We start from the raw sequence: 16,423 nt of genomic DNA on the forward strand, positions 1-16,423 counted from the left end.
GATTTCAGTTCAGAGTTGTTGGTTTTTTTAAAAAGAAAAAAAAGGCTAAGTATTTGAGAACAAATGGATATGGCTTAGAAACCCTTAAATAGTGTTGTAAGGAGAGTGCTGATAAGATTTGGTGACAAGATGCAAAGATCTGTCTCCAGGTCCGCAATAAAGACACCTCATTTTACCTAACAGAAGTATTCCTGAAAAGTTATGCAACTAGAATTTTTACAAGTAGACCCTAATTTTAAATATACCATAATATATGTAAAGGAGGCCACAGCTGCCCGGAAACCCTGTGGCGACTCCTTGGGTAAACTGAAGCCTGTCAAGGTTACTGCCTCCTCTGTGACAGCTGCATGGTGAATGCATACTAGAGGCGCTCAGCACGTGTGCTGAGTGCATGAATTTGCTGCAGCAGTTTTTCTTTTTCTACGGGAGTTTCTTAAAGCGAGGCATGCTGAAACTGGAATGTTAGGACAGAAAGATAGGGTCCAGCTCACAGTTTAAACTTATTCCATCACAGAAAATAGGAGAATCTCAGAAAGTGTTTTTCAATGAAAATAAAATTTCTTTACGTGCGTGTATACAGGCATATTCTTGTTTCATTGTGCTTCACTTGATTGCACTTCGAAGATAATGCGTTTTTTACAAATTGAAGATTTGTGGCAACCCCACCTTGTCAGGTATAAGGGTTGGCATTTTTTAGCAATAGAGCATTTTTAAAGTAAGGTATGTACATTGTTTTTCTAGATATAGTACTATTGCACACTTAACAGACTACAGTATAGTGTAAATATAACCGTTATACATGCTGGGAAACCCAAAAATTCTTGCAACCTGCTTTATTTGCTTTATTGCAGTGGTCTGGAACTGAACTATCTCCGAGATATGCCTGTATATTTTTAAAGAAATGCTTATCTGTGACTGGCAGAAGATTGTATTCATTTGTTAACTGACTTCCTGCAAACAACTGCTTGAGCTGGGTTCCACTTGATTTAACAACCAAGGCAAGCAGAGCACCTTACCGGATTCCAGAAATCCTACCAGATGCCATTCCATCTCTGTAGGGGCTTCTTCCCCTCTCTCCAGTACAAACGTTTCAAAGCTACCCTCACCTTACCCCACAAAAGCAAAGTATGAATTAAAACGCCGAGACTAAATTAGAAAGGTGCCTGACCGAAATATAAAGTTACTGTTTCAAACTTTAAAAAAAGAACTAAGTCAAATACAGTCAATAAAAGTAACTCTCAAAGGCATTTTTTCCCCTTATTTGGTGCTTCCTTCCCTTCCCACTTAAATTTAAGACTCGATTTTAAAAACATAGAGATCTGTCCTTTTAAAAGAACAGAATGAAACAATATATCCTCTCTTTTAAGAAATACAGAACGCCTAGCAATACTACCTATCTGACCACATAAATCTGCAATCTGCTACATAAATGAAATAAGAGGTTATACCTTCCTATTTACTCAGCATTCATAACTGTAAAAAAAGACTGGAAAAATAGCTGAGAATGTTTTTATGCAGGTTTTGGCGAGGACTGGGTGCTGGGTTCCACTGGTGTAAGTTTCCTGGAAAGTCGTGTGCAAATAAAATATACGAACATAGAACCTATTTTAAACACACTGCAATACATGAGGGTGTGACCGAGGGAGAAAGACAGTGTTAATATGTTTGTCAAGTAAATTAATAACCAAAAAAATAATCTCTCACTTAAGGTATCAGTGATATTTCAAGTGACCTAAATAAAACTGATTTTAAAATCATCTTTACCATTCATGCCAATGATTGACTTTGGCCCTTTGACCAAAGCAGGCACAATGAATCTTCTTTTTGAGGATCAGTTTCAGTCACTGGCCCAAGGGTATCACATCTGTATGAAAACATCATCATGGATTTGCTCCCATAATTTAAAAATCAATAATTAAAAAAATAATAAAGTTGGTCTCTTTTTTCCACAAGTTTTCAAGTAATTAGTTCAAGTAAGCATATTTACAGCTTTTGTATAAACGGCCTAAAACCCACATTTTCCCTTTAAAAATCAGTCTCTCTCGAAATTGGACATTGTTTTTTTGTTTTTTGGTCTCGAACCAGGCTTCTTTTAAATACGAAGTCAATTCAGTCATGTCTCTGCTTTATTGGGCAGATAAAGTGAGGAGACCAGCAAGTTGTGTCCGAAGGCTGGGAAACGCCTAAAGGCTTCCCAGCTATCCGAAAAGATGTTGTACTTGAGGAAGACTCGGTGTTCCAAGCTGGTGGACAGGGTCACGTCTCTGCTCATGATGTAGATGCCGTCATTGTGAAGCGCGCACGTCAAGTTGAGGCCCGACTTGGACGTGTTCTCCTTGAGGTAGAGCCACTGGCGGCTGACAGTGTTGTACGACTGCACGGTGAGCATATCCTCGCTCTGGCTGCCCCTCCGGGTGGGCCCCAGCTCGTGGAGACAGCCCCCCACGAGGTAGATGGTCTCCTCCACCGACACCATCTGCTGCTTGCGGATGTGGACGTCGCACGTTTCAAAGAGCGTCCAGGTGTCAGCGGAGGGGCAGTACTGCAAGATGTTCAGGTTCCGGTCTGAAAGGCAGGAAGAAGCCGCATGATGACACAGCGACCGGGAGCAAGGCCGGCTGCCTGGGCTGGACACACACGCCTACCTCCACCTGGGTGACTGGCTAACACAGAGGCAAAACTATTTCAGGAAAGCCGAGGTCGGGGAAATAGTTTTCGAAATGGCCGGGAGGAGATCCGTGCAGAATCATCCCCACTGGCCTGCCCTTCAGGTACGTCCCCTGCCTGGGAGGCTGTCAGAGTCGGTCAGGCCAGGCCAGGGAGATGAGCCGCTGTGACGGAGCACCCCCTCCTCCCTGGGACCCTTGCGCCTTTGAGAACCACCAGGCCAGCGTACAAAGAATCCGAGCCTCGGAACCCTCATCAGTATCTACAGAATGACTGCCTGCTTAACGCAGACGACAGGCAGAGCCCCAAGAGGATCTATCCTTGACAACAGATTCTACAAAACAAGCCAAGCGAGCCGAGCAGGATCTCTGGAGCTGTCTAAAGGAAAGGACGCAGAGCTGCAAGTCAGGAGAGATGCAAGAAAATCTCACCTCTGACCTTCAAGCCACAGAATCATTGGCAATTCTGTTTCCCAACTGTAACACCAGAGACCCCACCCCCGTTTCACAAGAGATGGTTAATTATTGTGTGGATAAAATCGGAGGGTAGATGAAAGACTACCCTGACATCATTTTGAATAGCTTTTTCAAAGGAAAATATTGCCTACTCTCTTTTTGAAAAATGCTTGTGAAATTTAAAATATCTAGTTTCATTTTTCTTTTTTTTTTATTGTTCTTTTTTTTTCCGCTTTTCTCCTCAAGGAAAGAATAAATGGAATATTTTAGACTCAGAAAAAAAAATTTTAAATGCTCTGAATTAGCCAAAATAATGAACTTTCTGTTTGTTGTTGTTTTTTAAACAACAAAATCAGTGTAAGAGACAGCCCAGCTTGGGAACTGATGTCCAACTAAAGCGCACAGCCTTTTGATGGCTGCAGAAGCTGGGAGGAGTACTTCCTCCTGAGACAGAAGGACCCACCCACAGTGGACAGTAATTAGAGCTCCACTGTGCTCTCTGCTACCAAGTCAAGTGTCTCCTAAGAGGGCACAGAGGGAAGGGAAAGGAGTCCAGATCCTGTGTGTACACCCGTTCGGAGCCTGAAGAAATGTCAAATTTGTTACAGCTTCTGTTTTCCACCAACACTATGACCTCCCGCTCGTTCTTTTCTTTGTAGCGATTGTGATAGGCTCATCCTACGAGTCAGCCCTAGGGAGTTTGGTTACTAATCTATCCAACTAGTGCTCCTTAGTAACCTGGCTCCCCATCCCACAAATAAAGGACTTATTCTAGCAAAGCTTCAATGTATTTATTTCTCAGGTCCAGGTCTGAAGGTCCTTCCAGGTCTTCTGTAAATGTTTTCTCCCCTCACCCAACAAGGGCTCAGACCATGATGAGGTCGTCTGAGTTGGCGGAATGATCTTTCTGCTTTTACATTTAGAGTTGATTCTGACATTTAACAAATCACCTTTCTTCCCTTTAGTGGTTACTACTACTTTCTATCGAATTTCATTTCTTCAGTGCCGGCCAAAGAATTAAAATAATCCAACAGCTATCATAAAAATCACAAACTATTCCTTACTAAATTTTAGAAGTCTCACCTAACGTAAGAAGTCAGCAGGCTACGAAGCCAACTTTAAGTCCTGAATTTTTTTTTTTTTTTTCATGACAATCATGACTCTTCTTGTTTTAAAGACAAGGAACTATTAGGAAGATGCTGGGAAGAGCCCAAGCAGAGGAGGAGGGGGGCTTCAGAGGACGAGGAACTGTCCTGCCCTCCCATCGTAGAAAACTCGTTTTCAGTCCTTACACAAACAGTCATCCATCCACATCACCTAACCATCCCATCGTGGGGATTTGGCTCGGGGAAGCCGGGACAGGAATCACAGTGGGTGGCCCAAGTGAAGGAGGCACATTAGTAGTGGCTTGTGAAACTAGAAAACACACAAGCAAGGGTTTTCCAGGTCAAATCTAAAGAACGTTTGCTCAGCCAGGGTCATGGAAACACTAGGAAATCTACCAGCTGCACAGTCTTCAGGTCACAGTGCTGCCTGTCAGCGCTTGCCGGCTCCTGGTTAGAAGAGAAGCCAGGGGATATGTGTGCACTGCGTCAGCCCACAGGGCGCATCCTGTGTCACAAAATCTAGGGAGGAATCAGAATTCTTAGAAATGTGCAAAAGCAAATAACTGTATTTACTTTCCTAGGAGAGAAGACACACAGATACACATAGATACACATGCATATATGCATGCACAGGAATTCTCCCGGGTCTATGGTTTAGTTAAGTCTATAAAGTTGGCCACTGTAACCTGAACACCAATGTTGAAGGTGAAAGAAATGACTGCTAGGTCTCATTTTCTTTCAATTATCCGTAAAGGAAAAGCTGGCAATTATCTTATCATCAGTGGAGAGTCACTAGGGACAAGTAATGAAAACTTGGAGTGAAAAAGAAAAACCCTCACTGTTCTCCTCTTCCCATGTCACCGCCTCTTCTTAAATGCATAAATAAACATACCACCTGTAGAAAGCTGAATGGTGACCCCTTGAAACATATGTTCATCTTCTAACCCCCAGAACCTCTGAATGTGACTTTTTTTGGAAAAAGGGTCTTTGCAGATGTAATTTAGTTAAGAATCTCAAGACGAGGTCATCCTGGATTACCCAGCTGGGCTCTAAATCCAATGAGGTGTGTGTCTTTATAAGAGACAGAATAGGAAGACACGGATACACACAGAGGAGACAGAGGCAGGGATTGGAATCATGCAGCCTCTAGCCAAGGAACACCTGGCACCATCAGAGCCGGGAAGAGGTAAGGAAGGTTTCTGCCCTAGAGCCTTCAGGGGGAGCGTGGTCCTCCTGACACCTTGACTTCAGACTCCTGGTCTCCAGAACTGTGAGAGAATACATTTCTGTTGCTTTAGGCCACCAAGTTTGTGGTCATTTGTTAAGTCAGCCACAGGAAACTAAAACACCGCCTACCACCCTCCCCACCAATCAACTGTTTAGAGGTACTCTAAGAAGTGTTCATCAAAATCTTTTGCTGTCACCAAAAAAAAAAAAAAAGTAAATCAGATGCTCATAAAATACCTTACATTTAACTTCTTCCTCAAACATATATCCCCAAAACAAGACACATCTGGTTATGTTGAAAAGAATTTTTGGCACCTACTTCATATTATTATTACATGGATTTCTGTTCTTTGCAAAGTTATAAATGGTCACTTGCAGCTTCCTGGGGCCATCAGCAGCACGCCTGTTATCAGCCAGGGCTGGAGAGCTCTGTCCTGCCCATATCACACCATACAGGGGTGACAGGTTATCTCACTACGTCAAATATAATGGTAACTCTTCTACTTCAATGTGGCTAAGAGTCCAGTTATGCCTTTTCTAAAAGTTCTGGGCATTATACAGTCAGACAGACCAAAAGAAGAAATAAACTGCCTTGGCCATGAGATAACTTGGAAACAACTGCTTTAAGGGAAGGAAAGAGATAACAGGAAAGACACACCTCTTCTTGGTGGTCCACTATTGCCTTTCTTACTGTTAATAACAGAAAACCAAGTAACAAAGCCAAGCTGTGAGATGCTTGCTACCAAGACCAGCAGTATAAAACCTCTGGAGAAACATTTTATTTCCACATCATTAACTACAAAATGCCCACCCAAAAAAGTGAAAAACACATATGTACGGTTAATACACAGCACAACCCCCTCCCATCACTGGTCAGGAAAGAATTCTCTTTATGTACTTGCTCCTTCTATGCTATGGGAACAAGCGCCTGGAGCTGAATTTCTGGAATCTGTATCTGACATGCTTGTGTCCAAACACAAGGGAGAAAGTGAAAACAAAGATCTGCAAGAATGCTGTGGCACTAAATTCCATAGTGTTGGATGGGGCGGATTCAGTGTGCGTTTGGGAGAAGGATGGGAGTTACCGAGCCAAGTCACAGGATGGCTGACCACAAGGTAGGGTTTCCAAAGCAGGAAGGAAATACATTTTGTTCACAGCTCCCCCTCCCCCTTTCAATTTTCATGCTCACACAAAGGCATCAAAGGCCCCTCCTGTCCAAACTGCCCCTGTCATACAGGATGCTCTTTTTTCCAGATATGTAAATATATACTATATAATACATAAAATCACACTAGAGGGTTTCCTCCAGCCCCTCCTGCCCTTTCCCAGGCTGCCAAAGCTCACGTGTAGGAGGACCACTTACTAGGCCCCTTTACTTACCTCTCGTAGTATATCCTCCAATGACATAAATTCTCCCCTTACACTCACACGCAGAAAACTCAGCCAGAGGGTTTGGTAAGGGTGACACAAAATTCCAGGCATCCTGCTCAGGGCTGTAACATTCAACGTTAGAAACGGCCTGCCCACCAATGGCATAGAGTTTTGAATTAACAGCCACGAGTTTGAAGTTAGACCTGAAAGAGAGACACAAAGGCCCACAAAGTCAGTTCTTTTGATCATTCAGAAGACAGGGACTTCCCTGGTGGTCCAGTGGTAACGAACCCACCTTATAATGCAGGGGACGCAGGTTCAATCCCTGGTCAGAGAACTAAGATCCCACATGCCTCGGGGCAACTAAGCCCATGCGCCACAACTACTGAGTTCACACGTCTCAACGAGAGAGCCCGCATGCCACGAACTACAGAGCCCACGCACCCTGGAACCCGCGCACCACAACTAGAGAGAAAACCCACACGCCACAACTAGAGAGAAGCCCACGCATCACGACGAAGAGTCCGTGTGCCGCAACTAAGACCCGATGCAGACAAAAAAGTAAAATAAATAAATAAATAAATGATAATTTAAAAAAAGAAGTAAGACAAAAGGGACTTTCCCAGTCCAGTGGTTAAGACTCCGCACTTCCAATGGAGTGGGCACGGGTTTGATACCTGATTGGGGAACTAAGATCCCGCAAGCTGCATGGCGCAGCCAAAAATAAAATGTACAGCTTTTGAAAGCAAAAAATTAAGACAATATAAACAAGAAAAAAGAAGTAAGACAATGGCATGATCTGCTAAAGCAGCGTGAGGAATCTGCTGGATATCTGAAGGAAATGAGCTCTCCAATTTGGGTGCTATTCTGCCTGGGGACAAAGGAATGACTGAACGGCATCTCAAATTTCACTCTTATCCCCAAGAATCCACAAGTTTGATGCATCCTCCAAACTTTAGCTATTGAAGATAAGCAAGTCAATATAACAAGGACTAATCTTGCTTTGCTTAAACCAAGAACCACTTTGTATATGCTAAACTCAATACCTCTATACTTCAATAAAAATAAATTTAAAAATATACTTCAATAAAAAATAGAAAACCCCCCACAACATTGTAAATCAACTACACTTCAATAATAAATAAATAATAAATAAAATAAACTCAATACCTCTTTCAGGAGTGGGAGCAAGTACCCACCCCATTCCCTCGCCTCTCTCTATGCCCAGTGGGTAGGCGCCATCCTAGGTACACACCAGTGCTGCCTACACAGACAAGCACACGCAAAGGTTGTTTGCTACAGGGTGGTCCAGATAGCCCTTTACCATGAGTTCACCTAAGCAGATCACTCACCCATCCTCCTCGATATGAGGGCATCTTCTATATTGCTTCACAACATATAGGTAGGGGGAGGTAAGCACTGAACTAATTAAAAATATTTTGATCTGGCATTCTTAGGGTATTCACACATGTTAACTCAACAAATACCTTTATCAACAAATGATCACCTATAACAAGAGTAAATAATTTTAAAAAGAGAAATGCATTGGTTTTAAGGCCCATATTCAGTAATACAATTAAACTCTGCTTATCGGCTTCAGATACTAAATAAAAGCCTCATGACTTTTGAATTGCAAAGAAAAAAATTAATTTCTTTCAATGTAGTACATAAAGATTAATGGACTCCTTGAAGGCCAGGAAGGATAAGCATTTGGAAGTGCTGGGTCAGCCGACTGTGATACGTGCAACCATCTCAAGTTTACAATAATACAAGCAGCAGCACAAAGCAGGAGACCTGCTTCTAGACCCACTTCTAGACCCGTCTGCTGATAACCAGCTATCTGACCTTCGTCTCTAGCGTGGGGACCATACCCGTCACAGGGTAGTCGAGACAATTACACCACACAGCTTATCAGAAAGTACTACACAGAGAAAAGATACCATCACTATAATTTCTCAGTTTTCTAGTGTTTGAAATAAAGAAGCTAGACCCGGTGAATTTAGAGGCCTCATCTAATGCCAACACAATGAGTTCTTCAAAAGTAACAACATCCTAAAAAAGAATGGGGGGTAGAGGCTCCAAACGGAAAAAGCATGTAAGAGGGTAGATTAAAAAGCAGCAGTGAACAAGTAGCCATGCCTGATCTCCTGACAGATGTTTAATAAACAATGGTGCATTATGATCTAGAACATATGTTAGTAATAGTCACCTACTAAAAAATTAAGCTTTTTTTCAAAGGTCCCTGTAATGTTTACATTACATTAAAAATGAGTTTTAGCTTAGTTTTGTTTTTCAAATCAGAGAGTAAATGGAGTACTCTTCATCAAGAACCTCATATTGTCCACTAAACTCAGCCAGCCACTCAGGTTTTCAAGCCAATAGACTTCACCGGGGTGGCAGTTACTGGGGGGTCCTTGGTTCATGTTGCTTACCTTTCCTGCTGCCAATGGTCCTTAAAATCTGACCATGATGCCCTCTCTGTGTGTGCAAATTTGGGGATCCGAAGGAAATAAAGCTTAAAATTTTACCAGCCCACGATCTGTGTTTGCTTCCCAAAGGTACACAGATAGTAAATTTTGTAAGATCAAAACAGTTTTTGATATTCCTCCAGCATAATCATTTGTCCTAAGCAATATGTGAGGGGCTTCTTTCTGAGGCTGAACAAACAGGCAGTTAAAAGTAAACAACTCTGTCTCTCCAGACCCCAACATGCTCAAATTCACTTGAAAAGAGAAACACTTTTCCAATATTGAATTTGTTTTATGATGCAATTGCCTCCCCAAAACAGGCCACTTGATGAAGAGGCAGACTGCCAAGGATTATGAACCCAGGCTTGTACAGGGAAGTCTCAGCTCCCCTACTCAACAGCTCTGTGAGCTTGAACAAGTCATTAAATCTCAGTTGATCTGAGTCTCAGTAGGGAAAAGAAAAGCACGTTCTAAGAGTTGAAAAGGGTAACTTGCAGAAAGAGGTCACTAGAGGGAATGCTTGCCTGCATGTCACTGCCTACGTTTCTTAACCTCAGGAGGATGGGTTTCTCATTTGTCAACTGCAATAGTCACTGGCTGTAATGGACAAAGTGCTGGACTTCTGTACAAAGCGCTCTCGCTTCTATAAATTCTTGCCTTTTCCCATTTTCTGAAAATAACTTTTCCACTCTTCACATTCTGAAGAGTAAAGGTATGAATCCAAGCTATCACTTATTTTTAAAAAGTATCACCTCTACAGTGTTTTCTTTTTTTTTTTTTTATAAATTTATTTATTTATTTTTGGCTGCATTGGGTCTTCGTTACTACACGCGGGCTTTCTCTAGTTGCGGTGAGCGGGGGCTACTCTTCTCATTGTGGTGGCTTCTCTTGCTGCGGAGCACGGGCTCTAGGCGCGCAGGCTTCACTAGTTGTGGCACACAGGCTCAGAAGTTGTGGCTCATGAGCTCTAGAGTGCAGCCTCAGTAGTTGTGGCACACGGGCTTAGTTGCTCCACGGCATGTGGGATCTTCCTGGACCAGGGCTCGAACCCATGTCCCCTGCACTGGCAGGTGGATTCCTAACCACTGCGCCACCAGGGAAGTCCCTACAGTGGTTTCTTAATATTGATCCCTGACATACTCCATTCAGGAGGCAAAAAGAATTTTAAATCAAATAACAATTTGTTGTAGCTACATACTTGACTTACAGTAAATAGAAATGAAAGTGAGAAAACTGAGATGACGATCTAATTTCTAGTTCACTTAGAAGAAATAAAAAGCTTTTGAAATCCTTAAAAGCTGAGTAACACGAACCAAGCCAACCACCAGCACACAGGTATCAAAGACTAACAAGAGCTATTATAACCATCGGAAGGGCAGGATGATTCGGGGTCTGAGTGGCTTAGAGTGCGGGCCCTGTGATATGTGCAAGTTAATGAAACTCACTGAGCCTCAGTTTCCCCTTTGGGAAAATGGGGCCAATAATAATGCCCATCTCAGAGAGAGGCTGTGAGCAGGACACAGGGAGGACATCTAAAGTAGTGACCACGACATGCAGCCCTGAGTGAGAGCTCAAGAAATGTAAACCACTGTTAGGACTTGCTGCTTAGAAAAGTTGTTACCATTAGGGTAAAACTTAGAATAAAAGGCAAGCTCCTTTCTCTAGCCCTTTCTCCAGCTCTCCGGGGAGGACTGTGCAGCCTGTGGACCACCAGGGCCTTTTGTCTCCTCTTTCCCCTCTGCCACTTCCCCCAAGCATTACCCTCCCCTAGGGACCAGGGAGGGGAGAAGGGAAGGTTAGGAGACAGAAAGAGTCATGGTTGCTCCCTACTACCTACCACCTTTGAGAAAACCTAATGCACAAAGCAGTTTAAACTGCTGGCCAAAATTATACTGGGGGGGAGGTGAATAGACATATAGTTTTCTTTACTTCATACTATCCTTGGGCTCCACTGCAATTAACCACAGAGGACAAAATCTCTCGAAGGTTTCATGACTCTAGAAATGCTCTAAAATACTAAACTTTGGCTCAGAGGAAAGGGGACAGTCAAAGCTGACAACTGTAATTCCTTCTCTGCCAGGAGACTTGTTTGTTAGGTTTCTCTCCCAACGTTGCTGTGTTCACACACAGAACAGGATGGCACAACCCGACTCCGATTTCAGAGCAAGGGTGCAAGGCAACAGAAGATACTAGAGATAACTCTAGAAATAGATAAATTAATGAACTGATGGCTGCAACAGTGCCCGTTCCTGCAAGTTATTGCTAATTAAAGTGAGGAAGGGAAGCAAGCAATTCTGTGGGCACACAACGCTTTACACGTAAAAAGTTATGTCCTGACAACTCTTGAGATCAAATTCACGTTCAGACCACCGGGCAGTGTTGTATACTTGGACTTCAAAGCAGCCTCTCCAACAGTGCTGTGTACTCACACTGCTGTTTTCAAGTAGTGAGCACAGCACTAAACGTTTCTTTGTGTTTTTTGTTTGTTTTTGTTTTTGCACCATTTTCTCCAGGGTGCAAAGGGCTTTATAAAATCTCCCAGTCCCAGGGTTCCCGCCTATCTCTTGTTATTTAAGATTCTGGGATCACTGCACTGTTCAGTCCCTGGGGAAAGCTGGCTGCTCTGCCTTTGACCCCTTTGTCAACCATCCGGATACATCGCAAAGGCAGTGAAATGAGGTAGATGTGAAATGCTATGTAACCAGAGGCCTAAAGGTGCCCTTTGTACTCAAGGTTCTAAGTTTCCTCCAGTGTTTTCGGAACCTGTGTTGGACGCATTATCCAGGGATAATCCCACTTTAGGTTTCATTTTTATTTGTCTCATCATCCAAACTCAACTATAAACTCCTTCTGGGCAGGAGCCATATCATCTTTGTTGTTTATTCAATAGTGACTAGAATAATGCTGGCACAGAGGCTGAGGTGAGGCTGAGGCACACACAATGAAATTCTGAAAAGCAATGCAGTAGCATGAAATATCTGTGCTCCACTTCTTGGAAGAAAATCATTTTTAAAAGGAAAAGTTAAAGGTCTGCATGAAGATGGTCACTGTCAGTCATTAAGCCAAAACTTATAAACTCTCTAAACGATTATATCTAGTCAACGGAAATTTACATTTCGGTGACTCTACTTTTTACACACCTTGAGCAATTTACTTTCTGTGCCTCAGTCTCTGCCTCTGTAAAATGGGAACCTGACTAATATAATCCTTGTGAAGAATAAGTGAGAGGATACATGCAAAGCAGTAGGAACAGCACCTAGTACAGAGTAAATGTTTAATTAAATGTTACTATTATTTTTCAGCTATTCTAAATAACTATAATGACTGTTACAAGATAAAAATATTCACTGTAATGTTACATTTTAAAAGAACAAAATGTATATATATATATATATATATATACATGTTCACTTTTATTACAATAATGTAAAATATATTCCATGATTCAAAAGAGCCAAGCATTTTTAAGCATCCATTATTTATTGGACACCATGTTAGCAGTGTGAATATACATAAGCATTGAATAAGCAATAGGCCCCAATTGGAAGGGAGAGAAACAAACACAAACAGAAGATTTCAATTCAAGGTGAAGAGTGTGCTAGAAAAGCATGAAGTTTGATCATTTGGCCCAACTGAGGGTTCAGGAAGGGACTCCTGGTTGAGACCATGTCAGATCTGAGTCAAAGTATGAAGGAGATAAAGAAGGGTACAAATTCCGATATGGAACCCAATTTAAAAAAATATAATGAAAAAAAAAGTGTAGGGGAAAAAAAGGAACAATAATAACTAGAAAATACCTAAGAATAATTATAACAAAAATTACACAGCCCATGCAAAGTTAATAAAAGAAACCTTTTCTGAAGGACCAAAAGACCCAAATAAATACATGGAAAAACAAGCCATTTTTCCAGCTGCAAAGTATCAGAAATCTGTGAATCCTCCTCCAGATTAACCTATGATACAATGTAATTCCAATCAAAATTCCAACAGGACTTGACAAGGTGATTTTAAAGTATATCTGAAGGAGAAAATGTATGAAGAATAACCAAGAGAATTAAAATAAAACAAAACAGAACAAATGGCTGTCTGTTCTACCAGACAATAGATTCCCAAGCTACAAAAATTTTTAAATGTGTCATTGGTAGAGGAATGGCCAATCTACCAATTTGAAAACAGGAAAATTAGCATAGGATAATTGATTTAGCAAATCACAGTGAAGAATTAAGGCTATTGGGACATGCAGAGAACATGTTATAACCTTATAGTGTACCTTATATGAAAATAAATCCCAAGCAGATTCAGATGTCAAGGTAAAGTGACAAAACTATAAAAGTAATAGAGCACGAGATAGATGAGTATTTAGTCTTGGCTTGTAGAAGCCTTTCCTATGCAAGATAAAAAGCTCATAGGACCCACATGACCAATCTGACTACAAAATATTTAAAATCTCTTCCTATTAGAATACCCTATAAACCTGAAGTCCAAAACTGGAGGCTCACAAGGCCAGTTGTGGCCTACACTTTGTTTTGTCTACAAGGTTTGTGTTGTTGTTGACTTGTTTGCTTTTTAAATGGAGTAAGTTGCCAACATTTAAAAATCAGGATATCTGGATGTCTGGCAACACCATTCCTCACGCCTTTGCGGAAGTAACCAGCTGTGGCCAAGAGGTAGAGCCCTCTTGCGGTGGGTCAGTAGCTCTCTGGTTCATCATAACTCTCACCCACCCCTCTACTCACTGACTTTACCGCCTGGTCACTTAAGGCATTTCACTTTTGAGCCTTCTGATAAAGTAAAGGCAGGGCAAAAACATGTGCAACATTACCTACGAGACAAGAGACTAATATCTATATACATGAAGAGAACTTCTAAAATGAATACAAAAAAGATAAGCCAATTTTTTAAAAACCGGCAAAGGCCATTTATAAAAGATATACAAATGGCCAATAAACATATGAAACAAACAATCTCTCTTCCAAGCAGAGACATTCACACCAGTGTTTTTGCCCATTAGATTGGTAAAAATTTTAAACTGATGATAACGTCTTATCTTCGCAAGAGTATAGGGAACTGGCAGGAGAGAAACTGTTGACAGGAGAGGAAACTAGAACAATTCTTTGATGGGCGATTTGGCAGGAGCTACCAAAATTTTAAATGCACGTACGCTTTGCCCCACCTATCAAGGGATTCTGGGCATTTGCCATATAGAACTAACTCACATATGCCTACTAAGCTAGGCACATGTATACCAAGATGTTCAACATGGCATTGTTTATTAATGGCAAATGGAAACGACCTAAATGCTCATGAATAAGGGAAGAACTAATTACAGTACTGTGCATCCATAGGCTGGAACACTGCACAGCCATTAACAAGAGTGAGGTGGATCTACATTTGCTGATATAGAAAAAATCTCAGAGTGGAAATATCAAGGGCCATAATAATCAGCATAAGCTAATCAATTTTAGAGTAAAAATATGTATAAGATGCATAGACACCCCAACATGTACATACATACATGTATACATTTTTCCCTGTTAACCACTATCACCATATTTATAAATATACCTTTATAATGTATAAGTATAATGTATATACTTATATAACATGTCTACAGATACACATATTTTTTTACTCCATGGTTTTTCATGTCATTTACAATTTTTCTAAGCATGTATTCATGCATTACTCAAATAATTTTTTTTTCCCTAAAGAGGACAGTAAGGGCATTCCTGGGGGCGGGGGGAAAGGACTACCAAGGATTTGTGGAGAAAAGAGAATCCCATGAGGTGCCGTGTTAGAGTTGTGGAGCTAGGGGTGGCGTGTTCAGCACCAAATGTACAGCAGGAGACACGTGTAGAGGTGACAACCTGCTGGGCCTTGTACCCCTAATCTGAGCACCGCCCATCACCACTGCATGTTCCTTTGTTGCTTCAACTAAAGCTCTTAGAATCTGTTTAAAAATAACGCTCTGATATCAAATTTTGAATAGATCATCCTAATGGTGTAAATAATGCACTAAAGAAGGGCTGGAAGAAAATAAGCCAACCTGTAGATGGTTATCACCTCCAGAACAGAGGGAGTGGGAGTGACAGTCTTTCTGCTTCTTCATTCTTTGACATTTTCCCAGTTTTCTAGGATAACTATGTATTTTTTATCATCAGAAAAAAACACTTTCCAAATTGAATTTTATATTATAGTAGAAATAACGCCAGTGGACCCTCCCCCCCTTAGGCTGGGGAGGGGAACCTTGAGTCAAGTAAATATGTGTAATGAATTTCCCATTCCTGTTAAGAGTTTTGTGGGGTTTTTTTTGCCTGGCTGTGAGTCCCCCAGCTCCTCGTTCCACACTTCAGAGCAGGAACCATGGTGGGGCTTGAGATGGGCACAGGCGGACAAGAAGAAAAGGTATTCCTGTCCTTTCTTGGGTTACATTGATTCTTCTTCCCACTTCTGAATGGCTCTGGGCCATCTTGGGCCCTACCATCTTTTCTTCCCCTACCACTTCTTCCTATAATGCTCTTTGCTCTTGTTTTCCCATACTTTTCCTGGCTCTGTTCCCTCCTCCTCCCCCCAATCTCCTCCTTTTCTCTTCCTTTCTTCAAGTCACCCAAGTGCATGTTGGGAGGGATTTGCAGGATGGGAAGGGAGAAGGCTGGGGTGGATGGTAATGTTCTAATTCTGCAGGTGACCAATGCCAGGCTCAAGTCTTGGGTCCATAATGAAGACTGTCTGGGAAGAAAAGTGATATGCAAAAGAGAGGATAAAAAGTAAGAAAGGTAATCCTGTATAGCTAATATTAACACAAGTCCAATGATTATTTTCCGATCATAGACTGGTGCCTCAGTATGGAAAGCTTCAAAGTCATTAACAACAAGATCCTCCAAAGTCAGTGTTACAGGTTACTGCCCGTGTGTCATTATAATCAGGATTAGTTCCTAAAAAACAAAAAAAAGGTAAAAATACAAGCAAAATTAAAGAAAGCTTTCTTTGAAAATATCCTTCTAGGAAACCACAGACATCTTTTTTTTCCACTGAGACGCGAAAAAAAGGCAATTTGTCTAACGGCGCAATACCTGCAAAGAAACTACTCAGCTAGTTGACCTCACTAGGGCCTCTGCTTCCTAGCAAG

The 16,423-nt window shown here is 41.6% G+C and overlaps 1 protein-coding gene across 1 annotated transcript in view; it reads right to left on the reverse strand.

Annotated features, from left to right (window-relative positions):
- The window catches only part of KLHL42 (kelch like family member 42), a 17,527-nt gene continuing 1,104 nt past the window's right edge, over positions 1-16,423 (reverse strand). The window contains exons 2-3 of the mRNA XM_061206711.1: positions 6,836-7,029; positions 1-2,565 (exon numbers count right to left, since the gene is read on the reverse strand). Coding sequence (XP_061062694.1) covers positions 2,114-2,565; positions 6,836-7,029 — 646 coding nt within the window. The 3' untranslated portion in view covers positions 1-2,113. The remainder of the gene's footprint in view (positions 2,566-6,835; positions 7,030-16,423) is intronic.

This window comes from Eubalaena glacialis, chromosome 11, assembly GCF_028564815.1.
Source record: "Eubalaena glacialis isolate mEubGla1 chromosome 11, mEubGla1.1.hap2.+ XY, whole genome shotgun sequence".
NCBI classification, from domain to species: domain Eukaryota; kingdom Metazoa; phylum Chordata; class Mammalia; order Artiodactyla; family Balaenidae; genus Eubalaena; species Eubalaena glacialis.